The sequence below is a fragment of the Ammospiza caudacuta genome, chromosome 16, assembly GCF_027887145.1.
Source record: "Ammospiza caudacuta isolate bAmmCau1 chromosome 16, bAmmCau1.pri, whole genome shotgun sequence".
Lineage (NCBI taxonomy): Eukaryota > Metazoa > Chordata > Aves > Passeriformes > Passerellidae > Ammospiza > Ammospiza caudacuta.
The window spans coordinates 18304407-18327408 of record NC_080608.1 but is presented as its reverse complement, the minus strand read 5'-3'; the positions used below and the strand labels follow the sequence as shown (position 1 = coordinate 18327408).

The 23002-nt window shown below is 46.0% G+C and overlaps 1 protein-coding gene across 2 annotated transcripts; it reads right to left on the bottom strand.

The window, feature by feature from the left end:
• Window positions 1-364: 364 nt before the first annotated feature.
• Window positions 365-22805, bottom strand: RBM27 (RNA binding motif protein 27). 2 transcript variants are annotated; one of them, XM_058815127.1, is made up of 22 exons: window positions 22702-22805; window positions 19774-19892; window positions 18921-19045; window positions 17048-17154; window positions 16294-16484; window positions 15798-15881; window positions 15236-15499; window positions 14461-14694; window positions 12797-12931; window positions 10687-10836; window positions 8769-8916; window positions 8333-8486; window positions 7532-7789; window positions 7306-7434; window positions 6377-6499; window positions 5754-5828; window positions 5482-5646; window positions 4960-5064; window positions 4682-4873; window positions 4345-4431; window positions 3790-3900; window positions 365-3185 (listed from the first exon to the last, which is right to left on the bottom strand). In XM_058815127.1, exons 1-22 carry the CDS (start codon window positions 22758-22760, stop codon window positions 3099-3101), a joined length of 3102 nt encoding a protein of 1033 aa, XP_058671110.1. In that variant the 5' UTR covers window positions 22761-22805; the 3' UTR covers window positions 365-3098. The 2 variants fall into 2 exon arrangements, with proteins under 2 accessions (XP_058671110.1, XP_058671109.1); XM_058815126.1 differs by lacking the exon at window positions 15798-15881.
• Window positions 22806-23002: the final 197 nt, after the last annotated feature.

The following is a 23002-nucleotide window of genomic DNA, read 5'->3' as shown; positions in this document are numbered from 1 at the left end:
CAGAACTGGCAGGTGTGTCCTGCCAGGATTTGTGTCCAACACAACACCGCAAACCTGGAAGGAACTGGGAACCCAGCCCAGGCCGTACAGCTTCCTCCAGCTGCTGTTAAACTGAGCCCCCCACAGCTGCCAAACAGCCTTGACTGGCCCCCATCTCCTCCCACACCCGTTCACCTGCTTCATGCACTCTGCTCCAGAGCACCGGGGCACTTGGAAGATTTCTCTCTCAGCTCTGACCTAAACCAAACCTGCACACACATTACACGCACAGGAATCCCCCTTCCCACACCCACTTCCCCCCAAAGAAGTGATAATGCTCTTTTTCTGAGAGTTGTCATTTTTTTGAATGGTTCTCCTTCCAATTTATTTCAGTTAGAATTTCGTCTTTTCTAAATCTTGAACCATTCCATACTATAACTTTATTGCAAAAAAAGTCAACATGCATCTTAGAAATTTGGCTTGTAATCAATAAAACAAACATTACATATATGAATTTTAATGTGTAAACAATTAGAAATTCAACAATATCTGCTATTATCCTATTACACAAGTTCACAATCTGTAAAAACTATAGTACAAGGTTACTATACACCAAGAGGAGCTTTGTTCCTTTTCACATGATTTTGCTAAGTGGTGCTTTCCTAAGCAGGTGCCTGGCTCTGTATTAGAGGTGTTTTTTTTTTTAATTTTTGCTCAGGTTAACTCAGCACAGAAAGGGAGGGAATTCTTTTCAGTGACTTCCTTTCCCCATCCCCTCATCCTTCAGTGTCTGGCCCCAGCTCAGGCTGGTACACATGGCTGGGGCACACAGGTACCCCCGAGGGCTGTTTTGCCCAAGGTATACAGGTGAATTTCCCAGTAAAGCATCACCATGAAATGAACTCAGCTGTCCTGCCCTGCTGCCTCTGGAAACACAGAAATCCAAGCCAAACCACCCCAAGACAGGCCCAGCATGCCCTGAAATACAGGGGGGTGCATAAGCTTTGGCAGAAGGCAGACCAGTGTCACAGAGCTCCTCTCCTCCTCCTCCTCTGCCCCAGGCACAGCCAGGCTGGGGCTCTGCCAGCCCTGGGGTGGCGCCTGGCACTGTGGCACCTGCCAGGGGCACTGAGGGCAAACTGCAATGGGATGCAGCTCTCAGAGATGGCCCTCGCTCCCTCACCTGACACAGGTGCCACCCCAGTGTCACTTAGAGCTAAAACCATATGAAAAGGAATCCATTCTGTGTGTGTCGAAGGCTATCGCAATTTCTCTTACAGCTTAATTAATCCACTGTAAATTTCATTTTCCAAATACAAAAATACAACAATTCTTATTGAAATCTATACGCCGGTAATTTTAGTACACAAAAAAGCAAAATATTTACAAAATTATACAGTTTAAGAAAAAACTCTGTACAAAAAAATATATAAATCCTTTTGATCCCTCTCTCCTTTTTTAAGTTGTCAGGACTCAGACATGTTTGCTGCAATGGACTTCTCAAGATACACACTGTGTCACAGACATTAAAACCCCTGGAGGTGATGGGAGAAGAGCAAGACATTCTTGTAAGTTCATGGGGTGGGTTTCTCCTCCAATTCTTCACGCCTGGAATTTAGTCTCAGCCTTAGCAGGACAGTCCTAATTCTAGGAAGAGGAGAGATTTGGAAAGAGACAGAACACTGGAGACATCCCCTTCAGTTGACAAGAAACAGGACATGACACAAGTTGGATACCTCACCACAGCACAAGGACAGAGACAGCAGGGCTGAGCCCAAAGGGTGCTCAGCACCTGCCCTGGCCACACTCAGAGCCACAGGCAGGCAGAGGGTTTGGTAGATGCTGTCCCTCAGCCAGGAGTTACGGGGCCTACGCTGGCAGCCATTCAAGAGAGAGGAGTGCTGTGCACGGCCACGGTGCTGATTTTGTGTGCAAATGCACAAAAGAGGGGTCGAGGAGTGGCCTGGGCAAGGGGGCAGTCGGGGCAGGTGCTGCTGGGTGTCCCAGCCCCAAGGCACAGAGCCCAGAGCCAGCACACACCCTGCTGGGTCACAGGGACAGCACAGAGGCACCGAGAGGGGACACAGGGACACCCAGTGCACAGCCAGCTCTGAGCAGCCCTGGGACACCAGACCCTGCTGTGGGGCTGCCTAAGCAGGACACCCCAGTCCTGTGGGCTGAACCCCACCCTGCTCTAACCCACCCTGCTCTGAACCCCAGGGCTCTGCCTGGAACACAGCTGGGAACAGCCAGAGGAGAGTTGCTCCTGGCTGGGAGACAGGGGCCAGTGCAGCTCTTTTTGAGGAAGACTGGAACTCCTTCCATTCTTGCTCACAAATACTGAAATGCAATAAACAGCCTGACCTACACTGAGCCTTACACTGAAATGACAGAAGGAAATCAAGGAGTGAAAATCCACTCCAGTGTGTGCTCCTGCTGATGGTTTCTGTGAAGCAGAATTTGGAGAAACAGAGCGAACTGGACAATGTTATAACAATATCCTGTTAAATTGTTTCTTCCACCTCCTCTCACAAAAAGTAGCACAACAAAGAGATAGTGTGGCTGTCACACATACTGAAGTAAATGATTTAAGAATCTAACCACAAATAATTCCTACAACATGAGACTCCACAGGAAATAAAATGCTCCCTTTTTTCAACGAGCAAATGAGGCCAGTTTTTCTTTCATAATATTTAATGAAAGTTTGTCTTTCCCCTAACCTCATAATATTGCTAAATAAAACCTGTAATATCTTTTCAATTATAAACTAACAAACCAATCACATTATAAAAAACCCAAAACAAGGTAATACAGGTGACACAAAAAGAGGAAAAGAAAATACTGATTTCCAACCCCCTCCCCCCTTTTTATCCTTCTTAAATAGAAAAAAATCACCACCCTGGTGAGCTTGATAATCCTGTAAGAAGTTCCTGGGCCTTTGGCTAGCTCAGTCTCACAGCTCTGTGTCCCAAATGTTTTCATACCAAACTGCTCATGGTAAATTTTGTGGTTTGAAAAGAAAGTAAAGCTCTTTTTGGCTCATCAACTTCCTTAAATAAACGTTTAAAAGATGTAGTTTGAACTATATTCCTAAAATTATACATTTTGAACATCAAGTTTCATCTTCTCCAAGAACGGGATTCATCCTCATCTTCATCATCATCATCATCATCTTCGTGCAAAAATAAATCTGAGGTTTCAGTCTCCTGGAGGAAGAAAAAAATGAACTTTCAGACACAAGTTGCAAGCTCTGCCCAGGGACACACCCCAGCTCACAGCTGCGCTGGTGCCTGGTGTGGGTGTCAGCGTGTCTCTCTCAAACTCACACAGTTACATCCAAACAGTTTAGGGGAAGAACAGCAGCCTTGTGCCAGGAAAGAGAGCAAAGCTTCAGAGGAAGCAGGAATAAACCACCACTCACCCTCTCCCAAACAAGGTTTGTTAAATGCTACAACAAAATAACCTTTAAAAGCTTAAGGTGTTAAGGTGAATTACAGGGAAGAACACACAACTTCTCCTAGAGTAGAGCACGAAGAGTGAGAAGCAAAAGGCTTTGCAGCCTGCACATACAGAACCTGAGGCTTGTTTACATCACTGACAAATTAACAGCCCATCCACAAAGTGTCTTCTCTTCCCCACCATTTTCTCTGTTTTTAAATGTGGGAAGTGTACCTGACTATTCAAAACCAGTTCAGTTCCTGGTTTGTAAAAAATTACAAAGTTTCTTCAGCACACAGGAAACTGTATGCTAAGAGCTCTCAGCTATTAGATACCAGCAAGAATGACCAGGTTATTAAGAGATTTCCATACCTCTTCCTTGGGCTCCTCTTCCTCGACTTCTGTGGACACAGAGGGTACCTTGGGTTTGTGCCACGAGATCTGGAGCCGCCGGTCCTTGAAGCGGGATCCCTGGTTAGCAGCCTGCGTCGAGTTCAAACGCACAGATTTTCAGAGAAAGGACCAAGCAAGGAACTTCTAACATCAGCAACAGCCAGACCCACAGCATGTGGTACAGAGGCATGTTTGAAGATCTCAAATATATAAATCACAATCACCCACTTCAGTGTTCCAAGAGTAACTTCAGCCACACTCAAATCTGCCAAATCCTGCTCCTGCCCCGGCAGTGAGAGGATGAGCCCTGAACTGCCAGGGACAGGCAGCTTTGTCAGGGAAAGCCCTGTGTCACTGCTCAGACCACCAGGAGGTACTTCCCTTTCAGCAGCACTACCTGCAGCAGCACCAAGCACTATCAAGCTCAAACTGCGGGATTAAAGCCTCTGAAATTTTAAAATACAAAGGTAGACAAAAGTAGTTAAAAACTGTTATTTTAGATATGTGAAAAAATATATCCATGAGTCTACTTACATTCTCAGCTTCTGAGCGGGACTTAAAAGTTACAACAACACTTAATGGGGAATCCTCTTCCTGAAGATCTTCGATATCTCCAAATTTCTGTGAGGAAAAGTTCATTAGGACCAGCAGTAATGTTCTCCTCCACTTCCATAATCATGGTACAATTGTAGTTACTGAAATCTGATTTTTTGGACAGAAAAGTGAGAGCCAGAGGACTCCCAGCGGCATCAGCCATCACTATTGTAGCAGTTGTATTTTTGGGCAAAAGCTCAGATTTATTGCTATTCTAAGACAAGCTTGATTTTACAGCAGTAAAGGAAACGTGCATTAATTTACAGGCCACACTTACAGAAAAGTGCTGTAACAATTCATCCTTCTCCTCCTCCACGAAGCCTCCCACGGTGAGGGCCTTGGGCCGGTGATCCACCACCATGTGGTTCAGCACGCCCCGGCCTCTGCCCCCACGGCCCCGGCCCCGGCCCCGGCCTGGGGCTGCCACCGCCTTCCCTCGGCCAGCAGGCAGGATGCCTAAGCGGGCAGCCTGGGGAAGGAACACAGCCCCAGTGAGAGCAGCTGACACACCCAGCACCCACAAACTCACTAACAGCAGCAGCCAGAGCAGCTCACCTCCACTTGTAACTGATTGAGCTTTTTGCGCAGCTCGGTCGTGTCCTCTCCAGAGGACAGTCTCTTATGGAAGTCCAGCTCTGCATCCAACAGTTCCTTCTGTGCCTAGCAGAAAGAGGTGGGAACAGAAAACAGAAGGAAAGGGCAGAACTGTAAGGCACAGTTGTAATATTTTATTCCACTTCAGCAGTACATTCATGCAAATGATACAGACAGATCAGGACACAATAGCCATACTTTTCTCTCAATTCAGTTTTGTTTTAATTGCCTCTGTGTGTGTGTGGTGCCCCCATTTTTTGAAGGACCCAGAATTCTCTGCTTTAGAACTGGAACAAACATGAATGAGCTACAAGCAAAACTAGGTCATGGAGTTCCTTCAACCATGGCATGTTTGTCCATGGTTATCACTCACATTAAAATGCTGCTTGCAAGTGTTTTGATCTAATGCTGTTGCATTTTTAAGACACGTTAAAAGAAATAGTTACAAAAACCAAGGAGGCAAGTGTGTTGCACAAGAAATACCTCTGTTTTGGACTTCAATTTAGATGGTGTGGAGGTTGTAGATGAAGTTTTTAATTCATCCTTTAACTGAGATATTTTTCCTGTTAGTTCTTTTAAAGTCTTCATAATTTCTGCTCTCTCTTCTGGTTTCATGGCCTTGTTTTTCTCCAGCTTGGATATCAACATCTATACAATAATAAAAGAACAGGAACATAAAATCCAGGAAAAACAGCCCTCAACAGACAGGTATGTACAAAACCAGAATGTATTTATTAGCCACATCCCAGACTTACCTTCTGGCATTCTATTTGTTTTTCTAACATCTCCTGCTTCTTTTTCCTCATATCTTGCTGGAGTTTCATTGCCTCCTATAAGAGGAGAAAACTCTTTCCATCAGTAAAAAGCAGCCTAGCATTGCATGCACTCATAGAGGTCATGTATGTACTCAAAGGGATCATATTGTCCCCTTCAGGCTATGGAAGTGAAATCCACAACCAAAAGTACTGTCTGCAAAAAGCACAAGTATGAAGTGCAGGTGATTCAATAAATAAAAAATAAATAACATCCTCATTTCCTGCTGCAAGGTACTTTACTAACATTTTCCCCTTTCAGACACCTCTTAAGAAACATACTGTGTGCACTGTCCTGCAAGTGTCTCACACCTGCAGAGATTAAATCCAGAAAACCCCAAGCAAACTCAGAAAACCCAACATGGCCAAGAGCATCAAGACAACCCAAAAGGACACTCCACACAATTACCCCAGGTGTGTTTGCAAGACCACCCCGTAACAAGGGCCAGCTCCACACCTACAAATAAAGCTGTTGAGGACTGGTTGAGTTTTCAGGTGCCCGTCAAACCTTGCATTCAAAGCACTTTGCTCCTTACACTGTCAGGCAGCCATCAAGCATTAAGTACCTGTTTTTTTTTAAGGGCTTCTTGCACGTCATGAGGCTTAGACCCTGCACCAGACTTCAGAGTTGTCTTCAAGTTTGGAGAACTGTAAACCATTTTTGAGTGGCTTGTGGAAGTAGGAAATATCTGAAATAGTAAAAAACACCCAGTAAAATATGGAATATTCCAAAGTGACCATGATATACCAGCAGGGAACTTCAGCAGATCACGTTCCCTGCAACCTCAACTCAGATGTTAGATTTGTGCAAGGAGGCAGAACAACCAAGGCAATTAAAACACATGGATAAAGATATCAGTCCAGTTAAAAGGATTTCTGAAAAAGAAATCCTTTCCTGCTCCATGGCAGACTCCTTTTGCATCCTGATTCCCACCAGGACACCACTGAAGGTGATGAGCAGCCCATGCCTTAGTTTCAGCTCTGCAGTCGCAGCCCAACATCCCCCTTTCTGATCAAGTAAGGCAGCAAAAGCCACTCCATACTTCCTTTCCTTTCTTCCTTCCCCATGGCCCAAAACACATGCTGCACTATGGTATCAGTGTGAATTGAACACTTATTGGCTTGAACTCTGGGTACAAATACTCTCTAAGCTTCTAGCACGGCTGTTAAAGCACAGTGAAAGCTCAAAAATTACTGGGAGAGCCATTAGATTTGTCAACAAAAGGCTGGTCTCACAGGTTGTCAGATCAAGCACTGCTAATAATATTTTATGCTATTTACAATACTGCTAGTGTTGTAGTTGATAGTTCCTAAAATCATTGTCCCTATTCCATATAAACAGTTGATGAAACGAGGAAGAAGTGACTGACCGTGGCTGCACAAAACATTACTGAAAAGGAACAGAACAACACACAAGTTCTCTCTGCTTGTTCTTTCCTGGCTGACAAGCTACAGCTGTACCTGAGAGCATGACCACGGTCCACTCCGAACATACCTGAGACTCCTCCATGCCAGCCCCGGGCTGGCTGAGCTCAGGCTGGCTCCCACCCGCAGCTCCAAGGCGCCTTTTCACTGGCACTTTGTTAAGGACGTAGGCACCGGATGCCAGGGGTTTGTTCATCACCTGTGTACGCACAGACATGAAAACATCAAGCTCAGACACTGCGCTTGTCTGCAGCACAGCCCCTTGGGAAGGCTGCTGGGCCCCGGACAGCACGCACCTTGGCCAGGCTGCTGTGCACGGTGACGGCGGGCGGCGCGGCCAGCGCCTGCTGCTGCTGCAGGTGCTGCAGCGCCGGCGGGGCGGGCGGCGGCTGCGGCTGCTGCAGCGCCGGGGGCTGCTGCTCGCTCTCCCTGTGCCACAGCACCCGGATGAACCGATTGCTCAGCACTGCCTCCGTGCTGGAAATGGCCTTCCTCGCCTCGTCGTTGGTCAAGTACTGAATGAGAGCAGCTTCGGGATCGTTCTGGAAAGCCACCTAAAGCAAAAGGTCACAAATGCGTTATTTCTCAAGGAAGAAAACATTTCAATCATCAGCAAACCCATCTACAAATAATGTGCAATGATGAGTTGAGTATCCACTGTATTAACACCTCCAAACTCTGGTAAGACACTCTATGTAATTAAAGCAAAGTAGCTTTTGGCAAACTTTACATGTACTTGCAGCAAAGTCTATACACATTCAAATAAATAGATGAATGACCATCATGTAAGACAAACTGTCAGATCATCTCTTTCAAAAGTTATACACAAGTTGCTCAAAAACCTGAGTTGGTTTAGACACCGTTCAATCTGCCAGCCTTTCAAATGCAATTAGTCATCACGAAGGCTAAAACAAATATGTTTTACAGTACTAAGAAAATAACACACAGTAAACCAAGCAAAGGTTTCTCTGAACTTGATTACCTCCTCTCCCAGTTTGTCTCCACTAAGATTTCTCAAAGAAACTATGCAGTATTCAAGCAGGCTTCAGGGAAAATAAAATATCCACACACAGACATAAAAGTGACTGGTTTTTTACCTGAATGTTTACAATAGTTCCAAATTTGCTGAAGTGTTCGTTGAGCTGTGTAATGTTGTTCAATTCTGGTGGAATTTTTCGAACTTCTAATTTTGTATTAGTATACTGATTCTTCTTCAAAAATCCTGGCTTATTCTGATTGTTATTCACTTGCCTAGAGAAAAGGAGAACAGGAAGAGTTCAGATAAGTACAAAAGTGCCTAATTAAGGCAGCAAATGTTAGCATATATCTAAATTGCATTTTTCCTCTAAAGAGTACACCCTCTAGCCACTAACAAAACAGAGCTTCCCCTGACGCCATGTTCAGTTTCCATCTTATGGGGACACAGACTTTGTGACCCAACCATCCCAAATGACAGAGACTAGTGAGTAGCAATGTTCACAGCACTGACAGCAATCTAGTACATTTGAATTAACATCTGTAGCTAACTCTTACTTTCCCAACCAGGGTTTCTTCAATGGTGGACACTCCATGCTGCTTGGAGATCTCTTCCTGCTGTCTGGTTCCAGGACAACTCTAGTGACATTGCTGCTGTTATTTGTAATGGGAATGGGAGGTTCAGTTTGGATGATAATGTTGGCAGCTGGGGGGAAGGAAAAAGGCCTGTGTTATGCCACCACACATGGAAAAGCTTTCACACAGCAAAACAAAACTGAGATTAAAAAACATAAACATCAGGATGACTTTATCAAATTGGTCAGTTTTGTTTCCGAACAAAATCATTCCCTAGCCTAACTAAACATCCTGAGAGAAACACACAGGTCCAGCTGGGAGGGATGGGTTTTGACCTTTAAGGCTGGTACTAGCTTGAAGAAACAAAGCTAAAATTTCATTTTTCAGGTATTAAAAACTCAGATTCTGCAGGAAAGGGAGAGAAAGAAAAGAGAAAACCCCAAATCCCAACAAAACAGAAAAGGAGGAAAAGAACCCACGGGTGGATCCCCAGGCTTTAAGTCAGAGCTCTGCAATGGGCAGGGGCTGAATTAATAACCAGCTTGCCCTGTAGGAACCCTTGACAGAGCAAAAGCAACCAAGAACCCGTTCTTTCCACTGCTATCCCACTGCCAGCCCTCCAGCCAGGTTTCGGGAACAAACTGTTAACTAAGTGTAACTATTACACTCTTTTAAGACATTAGATTTAAAGTTTGAAGCAAATTCTACCAACACAAAGTTTGCTAGAAATTTATTTGCAACCTTTTCAAGATTATGCCCTTTGTGTTAGTCTCCTGTGAATGCCAAATATTCAACCCCTAAAAAGAAGTCTGAGCTACACAGCAACTTCTGGTTACACTGGTGAGAACAGAGACTGGGCATTTTGGGCATGGCATCCTCACTTTGGAGGATGATCTGAGAGCAAACCTTTCACACCTGTGATAAAGACAGTAAAACATGTTGAGTGAGGCCCTACCACTGAGCACTCATCCCTGCCTTACCCCTGGGATGGGCTCTCAATGAAGCCCCAACCCTGCCTCTGTGACAGTCATTAAGACGCAAACAGCAACAGCAATTTCTGCAATAATATTTAGCCATATTCCTTAAAAGATGAATCATTGGAAGGAAATACTTGGGGAAAAAAAAAATCTTTGTTATCTACTGAGTAAGAAATACTGAAGTAGAACAATAAAACCCAAAACTTAACATTTATGGTTTTAAGAGTCAGGGCAGGAAAATGCAAGGGAGAAAGGAAGTTTTGCTACTACAACTAAACTTTGAAGAGCCTTGACCTGTGCCCTTCCCTAAAAGATGCTTTGTGCACATCACCACTAAGAGACAGCAGCCACATCCATTCAGGCAGGGGCTAGGAATTATGTAAGTACAGACTGGGATTCCCAGGAGCTGGGAAATTGGAATGATACCTGTGATGTTCATTTCAGAGAGAACACCTGGCTGACAGAGTCAGAGCATGAAGCACCAAAACATGCCATGGCAGCTCCCTTCTTCACTACCATCACAACAGCCAAGGCAAGGAGCTTGGATCATCACCTCTGTGCCCTCGGCTGATCAAAAGCAGTCTGCATACTGTGCTGCTAAATCCACCTTTAGGCACCATTTTTATTTCTAGGAGCTACCAGTACCTGGAAAATACCTTCACAGGTTTAAGAGGAATAAAACCCCAACCAACCAACAAAACCCTTGTAGCATTCCCAAGCAAGTGGTTATTTTTAATAAAAAAGGCTGCTTTGACTTTAATATGGGCATGCTAGCACTTTAAAATGGCAGAAATGTAAAAAAAAAAAAATCTCTGAAACGCTAGATCAGTGAGAAAAACTAGTGCTTTCATCCTGAAAAGAGGAAAAAAGTGTTGATGGTCTTGGACAAAAATAGCAACAGCAATGACCAGAACCCTTCCTACCTCGAGGGTTTGTATCCATCTCCCCAGATGTTAGGCCAATTAGATTTGGACGCTGCATTTGTGCTCTTGTAAAGAACTGCCGATACTGAGATCTACCAGCACTGGTAATACTAGGAGCTTCAGGGTTATAGCCATCTGGCTCATATGTATCTACAAAAAAAGGAGAGAAACGACAGAATTTTTCAAGTGAGTTTAAGACTCGGGGTTAGTTTTCCTTCAAGGAAGTGCACAGATGTCCAAGAGTCAGAAGCTGTCTTGGATGAAGAGAAGAGGTGGTACAGTCAACCTGTGCAGCCATTGCAAACCCTCACCTGGAATCCAGGCCTAGCCTATCTAAACACATTCTCTTTTTTATTCTGGTACTGTTTGTCCAAAGCACACAGGTCACAATACAGAGCACTGCTGATCCACTGCCTGGAAAGCCTGAGGTGTCTGTGTGACAGCGTGCACAACGTCTGGCAGTGTTTTGGTTTCAGCATTTATACTGTAGAGTCTAAGATGCAAAGAAATTTTCAGCCTTTGCTGCCCAACAGTCTGGGTCTCTTCAGAAAAGAATTTTAGGTGAAGAACATAGTTAAATGATTTCAAAGAAAGCTGAGAAATGAGGCAATGGAACCAATACTTACCTACTGAACTCTCTTTATGCAAGAGTGAGATCACCTGCCTAACTCAGGTAAAGCACTAATGATTATTGCCATTAGAAGTGGTCACCACAAGAATACAAGATGACAATTGACTCCTACTTCTCCTCCAGCCCAAGGTCCAAACTGAGGATAACACATTTTTTTAACCTTAAAAAGGAAAATCTGTACAAGAACTGGAATGAATGAAGTCTGTGAAGAGCCTCCACAGGAACAGAACAAACGCCTGCACAAGGGAACCTGATAAACATGAATGCCTCAAAAATCTCAGCTCCTTATTCTGCAGCAACAAAGACAACTGTACAGTTAAAATCAGATGCCCCACAATATCCACATTGAGAGCAGAGCCTGACACTGTAAAACAAGAACTTTCTCTAACCTTGAAGGAGCAGAACTACAAGCTCCTCTTCCCTTATTTAGAACATGATTGACTGCAAGAGGGCAACCAGCAGCTGTTACCACAACAGCCCAAGAACAGGACATGAGAATCTCCACAGAGGTTCTGGAGAACAGAATTACTGTGAAGCCCTGTGAGCTCCCACAGGCAGAATCAGCCATTAGAAGTTCTGGAGCTGAAAGGATCAGATGGTGACACCTGAACACTCAGCGGGACTTGGGGATAACTGAAGAGGTTATCTAATAAGAAATCTGGGTGTCTCAAGTTCTGAAAAGCACAGAAGTTACAAATAAAATTACATGGATAATGAACTGAACTATACCCCCTCTTTGAATAAAATCCAGAATATTTATTTTAAAAAACCCCAGATGAGAATATTATAAAACATGACATTTAATTATCTATTTTGGTCATAGAGAACATGGGAATGACATTAATGCTTTAATTATCAAAGAGATTAATTTTGTTGCATTTAAATTGAGCAATCTAGGCCTTTCCAGGTATTTTGCTATATTTTTCCCTTGTGAAAAGATACTTTTAAAAATTTTGAGCTCAGTTAAGGAAGAGGGACGTGTCCAGTGAAAGCTAACAGCCTTTAGAAAGCTAGAATCAGGGTGATTCTGGAAAAAGAACAGAAAAAGCACTGATGTCTATGAAGACTGTACAGACTATTGTGACATATAGTTAGAAAAAAAAGCTCTCATCTGTATTAGTCCGAAGTGGAGAGGAATAAAACCTAAGTTAAACAGCAATTACAGGTTTGCAGATCCATGTTTCACCTACTAATATACTACTGAATGGCTTGAAGATGAAAGGAACATTTCTTATACAACAATTGGATTGCTGCAAGCACATGAAACCCAGAGCTCCCCACACTGCTCCTCCTCAGACCAGGGCATTGCTGCCACTCCATCCCAGAATGGATGATGGGCTGAGCCAGGGAGAGCCATCAGACTTCTTTTTAGATTTGTATAAATTGGAGGAAGACAGATGATAACCTCTAATCACACATCAACAGAGAAAATGTAAAATGTTTCCATCAAACAGACTGAAACCAAAGGCATTTGCTTACGTTCTGACACTGTATAGAGCAGGTTCTGAGGCAGAGGAGGAGGCAGCCTTGCTCCCACGGGTGCAAGGCTGGGCACTGCGCTTGTCCCCGGCGGGTCACGACTGTTGATGAGGCTGGACTGTGTTAAAGGTGGCCCTGCAACAACAGCACATAACACATCACACGCTGACAGCTCAAAGGCACAGCGTGCCAACAATTCAGTGCTGTGTTTATGCCTTGCTTTGAGCAAGGTCAGGGTGGCAAATATGTCCAGTTCCACTACAGCAACAGTAAATCGAGAAGCCTGTTCAGGTAAGCTCTCTGATTCCAACACCTTTTCTCTTTCTCAGGAGAGACAAAGTTTTAAGGGAAAAGAAAGAAGTGTCTTTTCTTCCCCAGTGGTTTGTTAGTGCTAGAGATGCCTTAACCACAGCAGCTCCTCCCTCAGCTCTACCATGGAGAGACAAGGCTTGCTCAGAGCAAGAGATCGTTTCAGCAGCATTCAGACCACAGTTCTGAAATAAGAACTGCAGGGCAAGAGGCATTCCCAGACAAGGAATTTCTCTAGCTGGTTGTGCTTTGGTTTCCCCAGTACCATACAGACAATGCTACTGACTGTATGATCAAAAAGGACCACAAGTGACACCACACAGCCCATCCTGAGCACTGTCTGTTCTCTCACAGCAAGTCACTTCTGCCTGCTAAAGGCTTCATGCCAAGTTTAGGGTTAATCCTGTATCAAATTATTCCTCATCCCAAAATTGCTCCTGTTGGACACAATTATCACAGCATTTATTTTGTCCCTGGAATAGACACTGAAACAGAGCAAGCATGCCCCTAATATGCTATTTCTTCACAGAGTTCATAAGATGCAGTAGGGTAACACAAAAAGCTCAACATCTCAGATCACTGCTGAGCTAAGAATGCTCTTAAATGTGCCAATAACGTATTGCCTTCTAGTGGTAGATAATGTAGCACCAACACTAGATCTTTATTAGAACCTCTAGGAAACCGAATCACAACATTTCTTGCATTACAGCAGGGAAAAACCTGGCTATTAAGTGTCAGTGACCAATCCAATCACCAACTACCACTGAGGTGAGCTGAAAGATCCCCAGCTCCACTCCTCCGTCCAATTTAATTCAGTTTGCAGGGCTTGGAAGATCATGGTTTGCCAGCTGAATATTCAGAATATTTGGGCACTGCTCTGGACAGCACACTGCTAGCCAAGGAGTTGCAGCTTTGGGGAGCTGCAGCTCTGGGCACTGCTCCTCACAGCACGCTGCCAGCCGAGGAGCTGCAGCTCTGGGCACTGCTCCTCACAGCACACTGCTAGCCAAGGAGTTGCAGCTTTGGGGAGCTGCAGCTCTGGGCACTGCTCCTCACAGCACGCTGCCAGCTGAAGAGCTGCAGCTCTGGGCACTGCTCCTCACAGCACGCTGCCAGCCAAGGAGCTGCAGCTCTGGGCACTGCTCCTCACAGCACGCTGCCAGCCGAGGAGCTGCAGCTCTGGGCACTGCTCCTCACAGCACACTGCTAGCCAAGGAGTTGCAGCTTTGGGGAGCTGCAGCTCTGGGCACTGCTCCTCACAGCACGCTGCCAGCTGAAGAGCTGCAGCTCTGGGCACTGCTCCTCACAGCACGCTGCCAGCCGAGGAGCTGCAGCGGATCCCCGCCGTGACTCACGCGGGACGGGCAGCACGACGGGCGGCGGGGGCTGCGGGTGCGGCTGCGGCACCGGCAGGCGCAGCCCGCGCACCGGCCCCGGCAGCGGCGGCAGCAGCAGTCCCGGCGGCGGTGGCAGCCCCGGCGGCGGCGGCGGGAACGGGATCATGCTGGGCAAGGAAACTTCATCTACCACCAAAGGATCGTTTCCGTGATCAAACTGGCAGAGATCACCCAGGACACAATAGCCTCGCTCTGCAAAACATGACATTTCAACGCATGTTAGAAAACACACGCTGTAGTTCTCATAATTTGTAACATTTCAGGTTTTCATGGAATTTCTTACCAAAGAAAACATGCATCCACTGATACATTACTATATTGTAAGGTAAAGTTTCACAAAATAATTGAAATTAGAACAATCTTTCATAAAAGCATACAAACTTACATGCATTCATCATAAAAGCCATGGAAAAAAAGTCAGAAGTACTGTGGTTTATTTTAAACATACACACACTGCAATCTGCACCAGGACTGCCAGTGGTTGAGGTATTTGTCTAGCACATAGAGAACTGTGAAACAACTCCATATGTTCCTATCCAGCAACTGCCACAGCATACGCAAACTGCTTGTGGTAAGGTTAGTTATTTCTCCAGTACAACAAAAGGCATCTCTGCATCTGTTACATACAAGGTACACATCACATGCTGCTGCAGCATGACTTGCTGCTCACATTCAGTGAATACCTAAAAAAAAAGTCACATAAACATTGAAATAAGGCATGAAACTGCCTTACCATCATAGTCTTGACATCTTCTTTTAGGAGGAGGGTTTCTGCCAAATGAACTGGGATTACTGTGATTGTTGAAGTAATTTGACCAGCTCTCTGTGGTGCCTTCAAGGTGGTGCGCAGGTGCAACTACAGTTACAGCACTGGGAATAGCTTGTGCAGAGGAATACTGTTCAGAGGATTTACTGGGAGTCGCGGACACCGGATTATATGAGCTTTCAACATCATTTTTTTCACTCTTGTATTTTGACCTCTCTCTGTCTCGGTGCTCTGTTTAAAAAAAATAAAGCTGAGTAAAGCCTTCATGTTTTGCTCTGTACATCAGAGCCATGAGCAAGAGACAATAACACCTTCTCTGAAATACTCAGCACACTGAACTGTTCTAGAAGGAGCTTGGTCTTACCAATGGAGTAATAACTAAATATAATGTAAACAGGGGTTTAACTTCAGAAATAACCAAGTTTTCTTTGCAAAATGCACATTCATTCCTCTACTACTTATTTCATGCTGACTTACAGCTCTCTTTTAAAGGAGAAAGAAGGGCAAAAGCCTGAAACAACAAACCTACCTCTGCCCTTAACTAACGCGGTCTCAAGGTGCGTGGAATGCTGTAATCTGTGCCACTTACTTTTCCGACAGACCTTAACTAGCCCTAAAAGAACAATCATATGGTAACCACCTGCAACTGCAAAGAAGCCTTCTCTAAAAAATACACAGTAACAAAATGAAAGAGGGAAACACTGCTTTGCAAAAAGTTCAGTCCTTAAGAGGAAAAAAGAAGAAAACCAACAGCTTTGTCAGAACACACAGCACAAAAATATGAGCTACTGCTATCTACAGGAATACACCTGTGGATAAATTAAGAGGTTAGCAAAGAAGAAAACAAACCCCTTAATTGTTCTACTCTGAAGAACAGCATCTTAATAATTTCAAGAACACAAAGCTATCAGAATTTCCTCCAACTTCTCAAGGGCATCTCCTGCCTGCTAGCTCATGCAGAATGCACAAGTCCCAGCTGTCACTGCAGCAGGGTGCTGTGCTGGAGCAGCACCCTGGGTACTCACCGCTCCTGCTGCCGTCCCGGTCCTTGCTGCGGCCCCTGCTGCGGCTGCGGCTCCGACTCAGCCCTCTGCTTTTGCTGCGGCTTTTGCTCCTGCCCCGGCGCCAGCCAGACTTCTCCCTGTACAAGTCACTCCTATCATAGTACCTGTCATAGTCCCTCCACTTCCCATCATCCCGCTTTTTCTCTCTGGTTCTAGGAAAAACAGATGTAGACCACGTCAGTGAAAAGAGAAACAAAATTTAAAAAGGAGCTTGCAACATGGAGAGATACTGTTCACCCTTCCCATCCATTTGGGCAGCGAAACACTCCAGTCAGAATGTCACAAATTACACAGAGAACTACTGAATCTTAAAGCTGATTCACTGGTCTGTAGAAAGCAGGGGTAGGAACTGGCAAGGTGAGTCAGTTACGATGCTCGAACCAGAACAGGCTTTAGAAGTGATGCTGACATGGTGTGAACAACTGCCCCCAGAAACTACAGACCCCAAAAATGTTCTTCATTTCTATAACAAGGAAACAATGGAACTGATGACATTCCTAGGAATTGTAATTTGAAGAATATTTGGCATCTTGTGCAAGAGGCCAACTTCTTGTAGAGACTTCTCATGCACGTGATCAGCATATGCACGATGCGTCACAGTCGAAGGAGAAAATCCCTATTTTTCACAAAAATCACTGCCTACAAGGTAAAAAACACAGTCAAAGATTGACAGCAAATACAGAAAAATTTCTTAACATTGTGGCTCAAAGCTAACCTTTGCTCACTGGAATCTGTACGGCTCCTCTGGGGACTGGAATACTTCTTCTTCCTGCTCTCCCGCTCTTCTTCAACAGACTCTTGAAAATTCTGTTTAACACACAACTACCAAACAAGGACGAGTATCACTTTTTTAAATTAAGAAAATTACACCAAAATGTACTTCTAGTTACAGACAGCAACGCAAAGGAAACAATACTCAAGTACTGAAGCACTACAAGTAATCAAGCACTAGTACCCGTTGAAGAGTTTTGGTCTCAAAACTTGCCTTTTTTTTTTTTCTGCAGAAGAGATGCCCCTAAATAAAACCACTTTGATGTTTTGTTTCTAAACAGGATTCATGAAGGACAAGATCTCTCTCCACTCTACTTCCTTATTTAGCATAGCAATTCTACAAGTGAGGTATTTCCTGAAGCTTTAAACACAAAGTCTGCAGTCACCTCTCCAGGTAGAGAAGTCACTAGCTGACCTTTTAAATAACTGCTTCAAGGCAAAAACCTGCTCCCATGGTGGAACTGGTCACATTTCTTGCTGGCCTCCACTACAGCAGGTTCAGAAGTCTGCCAGCTGCACCACTACTGCAAACCACCGACCCATTCAGCATTTCTGCTGCCATTTCACACTGCTTACAAGTTACTGTAAATTTTGGTGGAAAAAGCTTACATGCACTAATTTTTAAAAGACATTTCTTACCAATTGAAACCAAAAGGAAGGCTATCTGCATCCTTCCAAAACAGGATTATCTGGGGAGAACTGGCAGAAATACTCAAGACTTGGCTTGACAGGGCTCTGGAGAGCTCCACCTGCAGTCCTGCTCCCAGCACAAGGGGTATCACATGGCACCTGGGGTCCCCTCCAGCCCTGACCTCACTGAGATTCCATGTGTGGTTTATTTTGTGGCCTCCGTGTGCAGGAATCACACCATACACTGAGCTTCATAACACATCACAAAGGCCTTGCTCATGTCAAAGGAACTAATTAATGTCCTGAATTCTGTAATGTTGTCCCATAAAGCTGTCCTAGATATCTTCTTTTGCTTATTGCCACTCCCCTCCAGCCCCTCAAACTTCCTCCTCTGCCCCCACCAGAGCACTGGTAAAGTCAACTGAAGGAAGTTCTATGGGACTTTCTAGAAACTATGGCAGTACTTTGAGAACAGAGGGGAAAGTTCTTACAGTGAAAGTCTTGTTCAAATTATGAACTGCCATAAGCAAAGCTACTTCCATAAGCTGTCACAACTCTGCATCACATCCTTGGGTAAAAAAGGTCATCAGAGAAAAGGGAAAAAAAGTATAAAGCAACTTTAATCTAAATCAGTTGATGAACCACAGTCAGGACCTGCATTTGTATAGGCTGACTTGTGTTTTGCTGACTGACAATTTCTGCAATTATTTGTCACTTTCTCTGAAAAATTTGATTGCTTTTAATTTTGCCAACAGAACTTAAAATCAAGGTAAAACTCTTCGCAAACCAATCCTACCTGACTTTCCAAAGCAATTATTACAATACAGAGGCTGACATCTTTCAGTGATTTTAAGCATCACAGAAAACATTTTAAGTAATTTTAACTCCTCACAGAATATACAAAATTGGAAATGTTTTGGAATGTTTTTGTAGCTTCCCCCTCTCAAACCCTTCCAAGTAATCATGCACTGGTATTACCAGAGCTGTGAACAGGATTTCTGAGTGCATAATCAAAGGTAGACTCTACAAAGGGATATAAAATGTTCTTGTCTGAATAGTCATCTTCCGCAGTTCTTTGGACACAGAGATCATTATTCACAATAGAGTACATTTTTCTGTCACATTTTGCCTCACAAATGTAGGACAGCTATTTGAAAATAAAAGGCATGCAGAATAAATAAGATTACCTCCTCCTTGACTTCTTCTTTCTCTTGCCCTGCAGGCTTTGCCTCTGCCTTTGTGGGCTCAGCAGAAGGAAGGTAACTTTTGGTGTACAAACTTTCAAAGAGTTTATCTACAAACCCTGAAGTTTCTGAGGATAAAGAACACAAGAAAATACTGTTACATATGCATTTAAGTGCATGCTTAATTTACCAGAGAAGACTCTGAAAACAGTCAGCCAGGTGGGCTGCTTGCAGCAGCAGCACCTCAGATTAATGAGCATTAGCTCCACTGAAGGAGCTGGAATTACATTTGTGGCACTTGAGGCTGTTCATTTAGAGAAAGAAATTCCTCAGTTATATCACAGACAGCAACAGAGACTCTCCTGTTCTAAGGGGCAAGCATGTTTGGTACCTGTGATCAAGGAGCAAGTCCACAGCTATCCACAAGTTCCATCAGCTACACTCAGCAGCAGTTCAGCATCACAAGAAATGCACAATAACCTTCCCAGTGAGTGTCAGACTTTCAGGAGTTTAAATCCTTGATATGAAGCAAATTGCCACATGTGAAGGTCCTAGCAGTCTGAAGGACTAACATGGACCGGGTTTTCAAAAGTTATCAAACACCTGTCAGAGAAACTTCTGGCAACATGATTGACACCTTAAATTAAATTGCTTTTATTTAAGAACATTTCTTCCTACCCACTGTTAAAAGTCCAAGCTGCATGACTTCATCTTATGATTATTATTTTTTTAATCACACAATTCCTTCAAATTCTGTATGGAATATTTATGGCTACCAAGAAAGATTTTGAAGGCAGTAGTGGTGCCTCCCTCCCTCCTGCCACCCAGAGCCCCCAGCCAGCCGTGGCCACCACACCTTTCTGCAGGAACACGTCCAGCTGGTCAGCACAGAAAGCTTTCAGCTCCTTCTCGGGCTTGTCCTTCTTGACTAATGCCACGACATAGTTGGCCAAGGCTGAGGGGTCAGCGTCACATCTAGTGAGAGAGAGAACTGTGCTTGGCAGCTGCACCATGGGGGCACGGGCACTGCAGAGCCCCCAGGAGCTCCTGCAACACCCCTGGGCTGCCAGGCTCACATGCAGCACCAGCACAGCTGCACTGGGGCCATGCAGCCTGCAAAGGGCTTTCTGCAACCACAGCCCACTCTTTAGTGCCTTGTGAACCCCCCAACCACACCTGGCTAAGGTCCCCTTTCTCTGCTCCTCCTGAGCTCTGCTGGGGGAAAAGCACCTCTCCTTTGCCCAGACAGACCCACTGCTGCTGAACCTCCTCCTGGCCCAGCAAGCACACCTCCAGTGGCTCCACAGGCACAGCACAGCACGGGCCAGGGCAGGCACTGCACCAGGACTGATTAAACTGCGTTTAAAAATGAAAACATTGCTATAAAGGAGTTCAGAAGATGTCACAGAGGTCCATATTCAATACACACACAGACACGTTCTGCACAGCTTCAGTGACTGTCCTGCTGTGCTGGGGTTTCCTCCTCGAGGACGCCTCCATGCCATATTTCACAGTAACCTTTGAATGCTGGTGCAACACCTACAGGGGAGCAATTACTGACCCAGGTTCTCTCCTTATGCTCCCTCACCTGCGTCTGGTCCACAAAGACCAAAGTTACCAACTGTGTGCAGTGATACTTCACCACTGATCTTTAAACTGGATATTGCTTTAGATCCCATTATTCAGCTACTAGGAACACCTCAGGTATGAAACAGAGTAAGAGTGTGACTAAACTACAGCTCCTTGTTTGGCCTCTCAGAATGTGCAGATGCCAGATATCAGGTGGGGGCAGAAACCTAAAACACTCAAAAGATTTTTTTTTTTAATGAACATTTAAAGAGGTGATTGTATATTTTCTGAGAACAGTAACTCTGGAAATAGAAGGAAAAATTCTGAAGTATATATACCACAAATAATCTCAAGTAAGAAAAAAATCCAGAAAATGAGCAAAATGCAAAAAGCCAAGCAGAGGGCAACAGGTAAAAGAAATAAAAATCCTCAATGAGCAGCAATCAAGTAGCTCTGCTCTCATATAGCCTCCAACAACATCCAACCTCCACTGAAAGCTAGGGTAAATGGAGCAATTAAGAACAAAGAAACCACAAATTGACAGATTTTACAATTCCTACACACACAGAGAAATAACCTGTATGTGATGCATTCACTGTGTGTGATGTACTGGGGCCCTCACCCAATGACTATAAATGTTCAATTTCAAATAGAGGAAGCTATCTCCCACTTCACAACCATTACCTTTCCTTCCTCCATATGTCAGACCCTCCCAAGCACCCCATCCCATCATGCAGTAAAGGAGCACACACTGCCCTCCTCCAGGCAAGCCAGTCTGTATTGTCACTCTAGTGCCACTACAGAGTCTGTGACTGTCAGGGCCCACTGGCCAATTCCTTGATTTCCTGCCTCCCACTGCACAGAGCAGTTCAAATGCCCAAGGAACGCTGGACACTGACTGGAGCTGGCAGGGAAGGTGCAGGAGCAGGAGTCATGCTCCAGCCTAGACACTTTCAGCAGGGTTTGACCAAACACCAGAGGAACCCATTGTAACAAGGGAAAAAGAAAGCTGTGAAGGACTTCCAAAAGCCCAATACTTAATGATGGCAAGTGAGCAGACCTAAGGCCTATTTAAAACTCTTCCCACAGGCCTCGGTCGTACATCACGGGAGTCCCAAGCCTGGCCAGGCACTGGCCAAGCAGCTTCCCCTGGTGAGACCCACTGGCCCCTCGCTGTGCCTGTGCCACCAGCACCAGCTGTGCTCAGGCACTGCAGAGCTCGGGACCAGCACAAATTCAACCCCTCTGCAGCCAGTTATCAGAGCCCACACAATGCACGACTCGACCTGGATCCACGCTGACTCCATCCCAGTCCCACTCCCAATGCAAGCAGCAGCAGAATGCAAATTCAGAGTTCCCACAGTTTCAGCGTTATTCCTGGTTTTGTCACCTCCTGCAGCAGCCCCTGGCTCTGCTCCGAGATGACACAGCTGGGACTGAAATCGACAGCACAGCCGGGGCAGTATTTGGGAGCACACAGAATCACAGATTGGAAAAGCCCTCCCACACCACCAGATTCAATCTATCCCCACCTTGTCCCCAGCCCAGAGCACTGAGTGCCACGGCCAGCCCTTCCTTGGACACCTCCAGGGATGGGCACTCCCAGCACCTGAGCCCCCTTTCCATGGGGAAATTCCAGCTGTGCCCACCCTGAGCCTGCCCTGAGCCCCCTTTCCATGGGGAAATTCCTGCTGTGCCCACCCTGAGCTGCCCTGAGCCCCCTTTCCATGGGGAAATTCCTGCTGTGCCCACCCTGAGCCTGCCCTGAGCCCCCTTTCCATGGGGAAATTCCTGCTGTGCCCACCCTGAGCCCCCTTTCCATGGGGAAATTCCTGCTGTGCCCACCCTGAGCTGCCCTGGCCCACCCTGAGGCCGTTCCCTCTGCTCCTGTCCCTGTTCCCTGGAGCACAGCCCGAGCCCCCGGCTGTCGCCTCCTGTCAGGAGCTGTGCAGAGCCACAAGGGCCCCCTGAGCCTCCTTTGCTCCAGGCTGAGCCCCTTCCCAGCTGCTCCTCATCAGACCTGCGCTCCAAGCCCCTCTCCAGCTCCGCTGCACGCTGTAGGACAGAAGGCCGCCGGCAGCTCCCCGGGCCCGGGCTGTCCCGCACTCCGGGCGCGCCGGGCCCGGGCCGGGGGCAGGGCCGTAACGCCTGGGCCGGGCCCGGCCCGCGGGAAGCGCTGTCCGCCGCTGCGCCCGGCCCGCCCGCCCGCACTCACATGGGCTCCAGCAGCTTGGCCAGCCAGGACTTGAGCGCGTCTACGCTCTCGATGATCATGGTGGCCCCGCGCCGCCCGCTCCCAGCTACACTGCCGCCGCCATGGCCGCGACCTGCCCGGCACCGCCCGCAGCGCAGCCTGCTGGGCATGGCCGGGGCGGGGCCGCGCCACATCACCAATCAGAAGCTGCCGCTCCGCGCTGCCAACCAATGGCAGCCGCCCGGAGCCCGAGCCGAGGGTCAGGGAGAACCAGCAAGTTCGGTAGAGCGAGCACATGAACCCGCGGCGACATCTTGGGGGG

What these genes read in the sequence shown, in the direction of transcription:
- RBM27 (XM_058815127.1), bottom strand. Translation starts at nt 22,760, where the DNA reads ATGATCATCGAGAGCGTAGACGCGCTCAAGTCCTGGCTGGCCAAGCTG. An exon ending in CCGGGACGGCAGCAGGAGCG is followed by an intron (nt 15,882 to 16,293) that starts GTGAGTACCCAG and finishes TTGTTCTTTTAG; the next exon opens with GGCTAGTTAAGGTCTGTCGG. An exon ending in GATGGATACAAACCCTCGAG is followed by an intron (nt 8,917 to 10,686) that starts GTAGGAAGGGTT and finishes CCTTCCCCCCAG; the next exon opens with CTGCCAACATTATCATCCAA.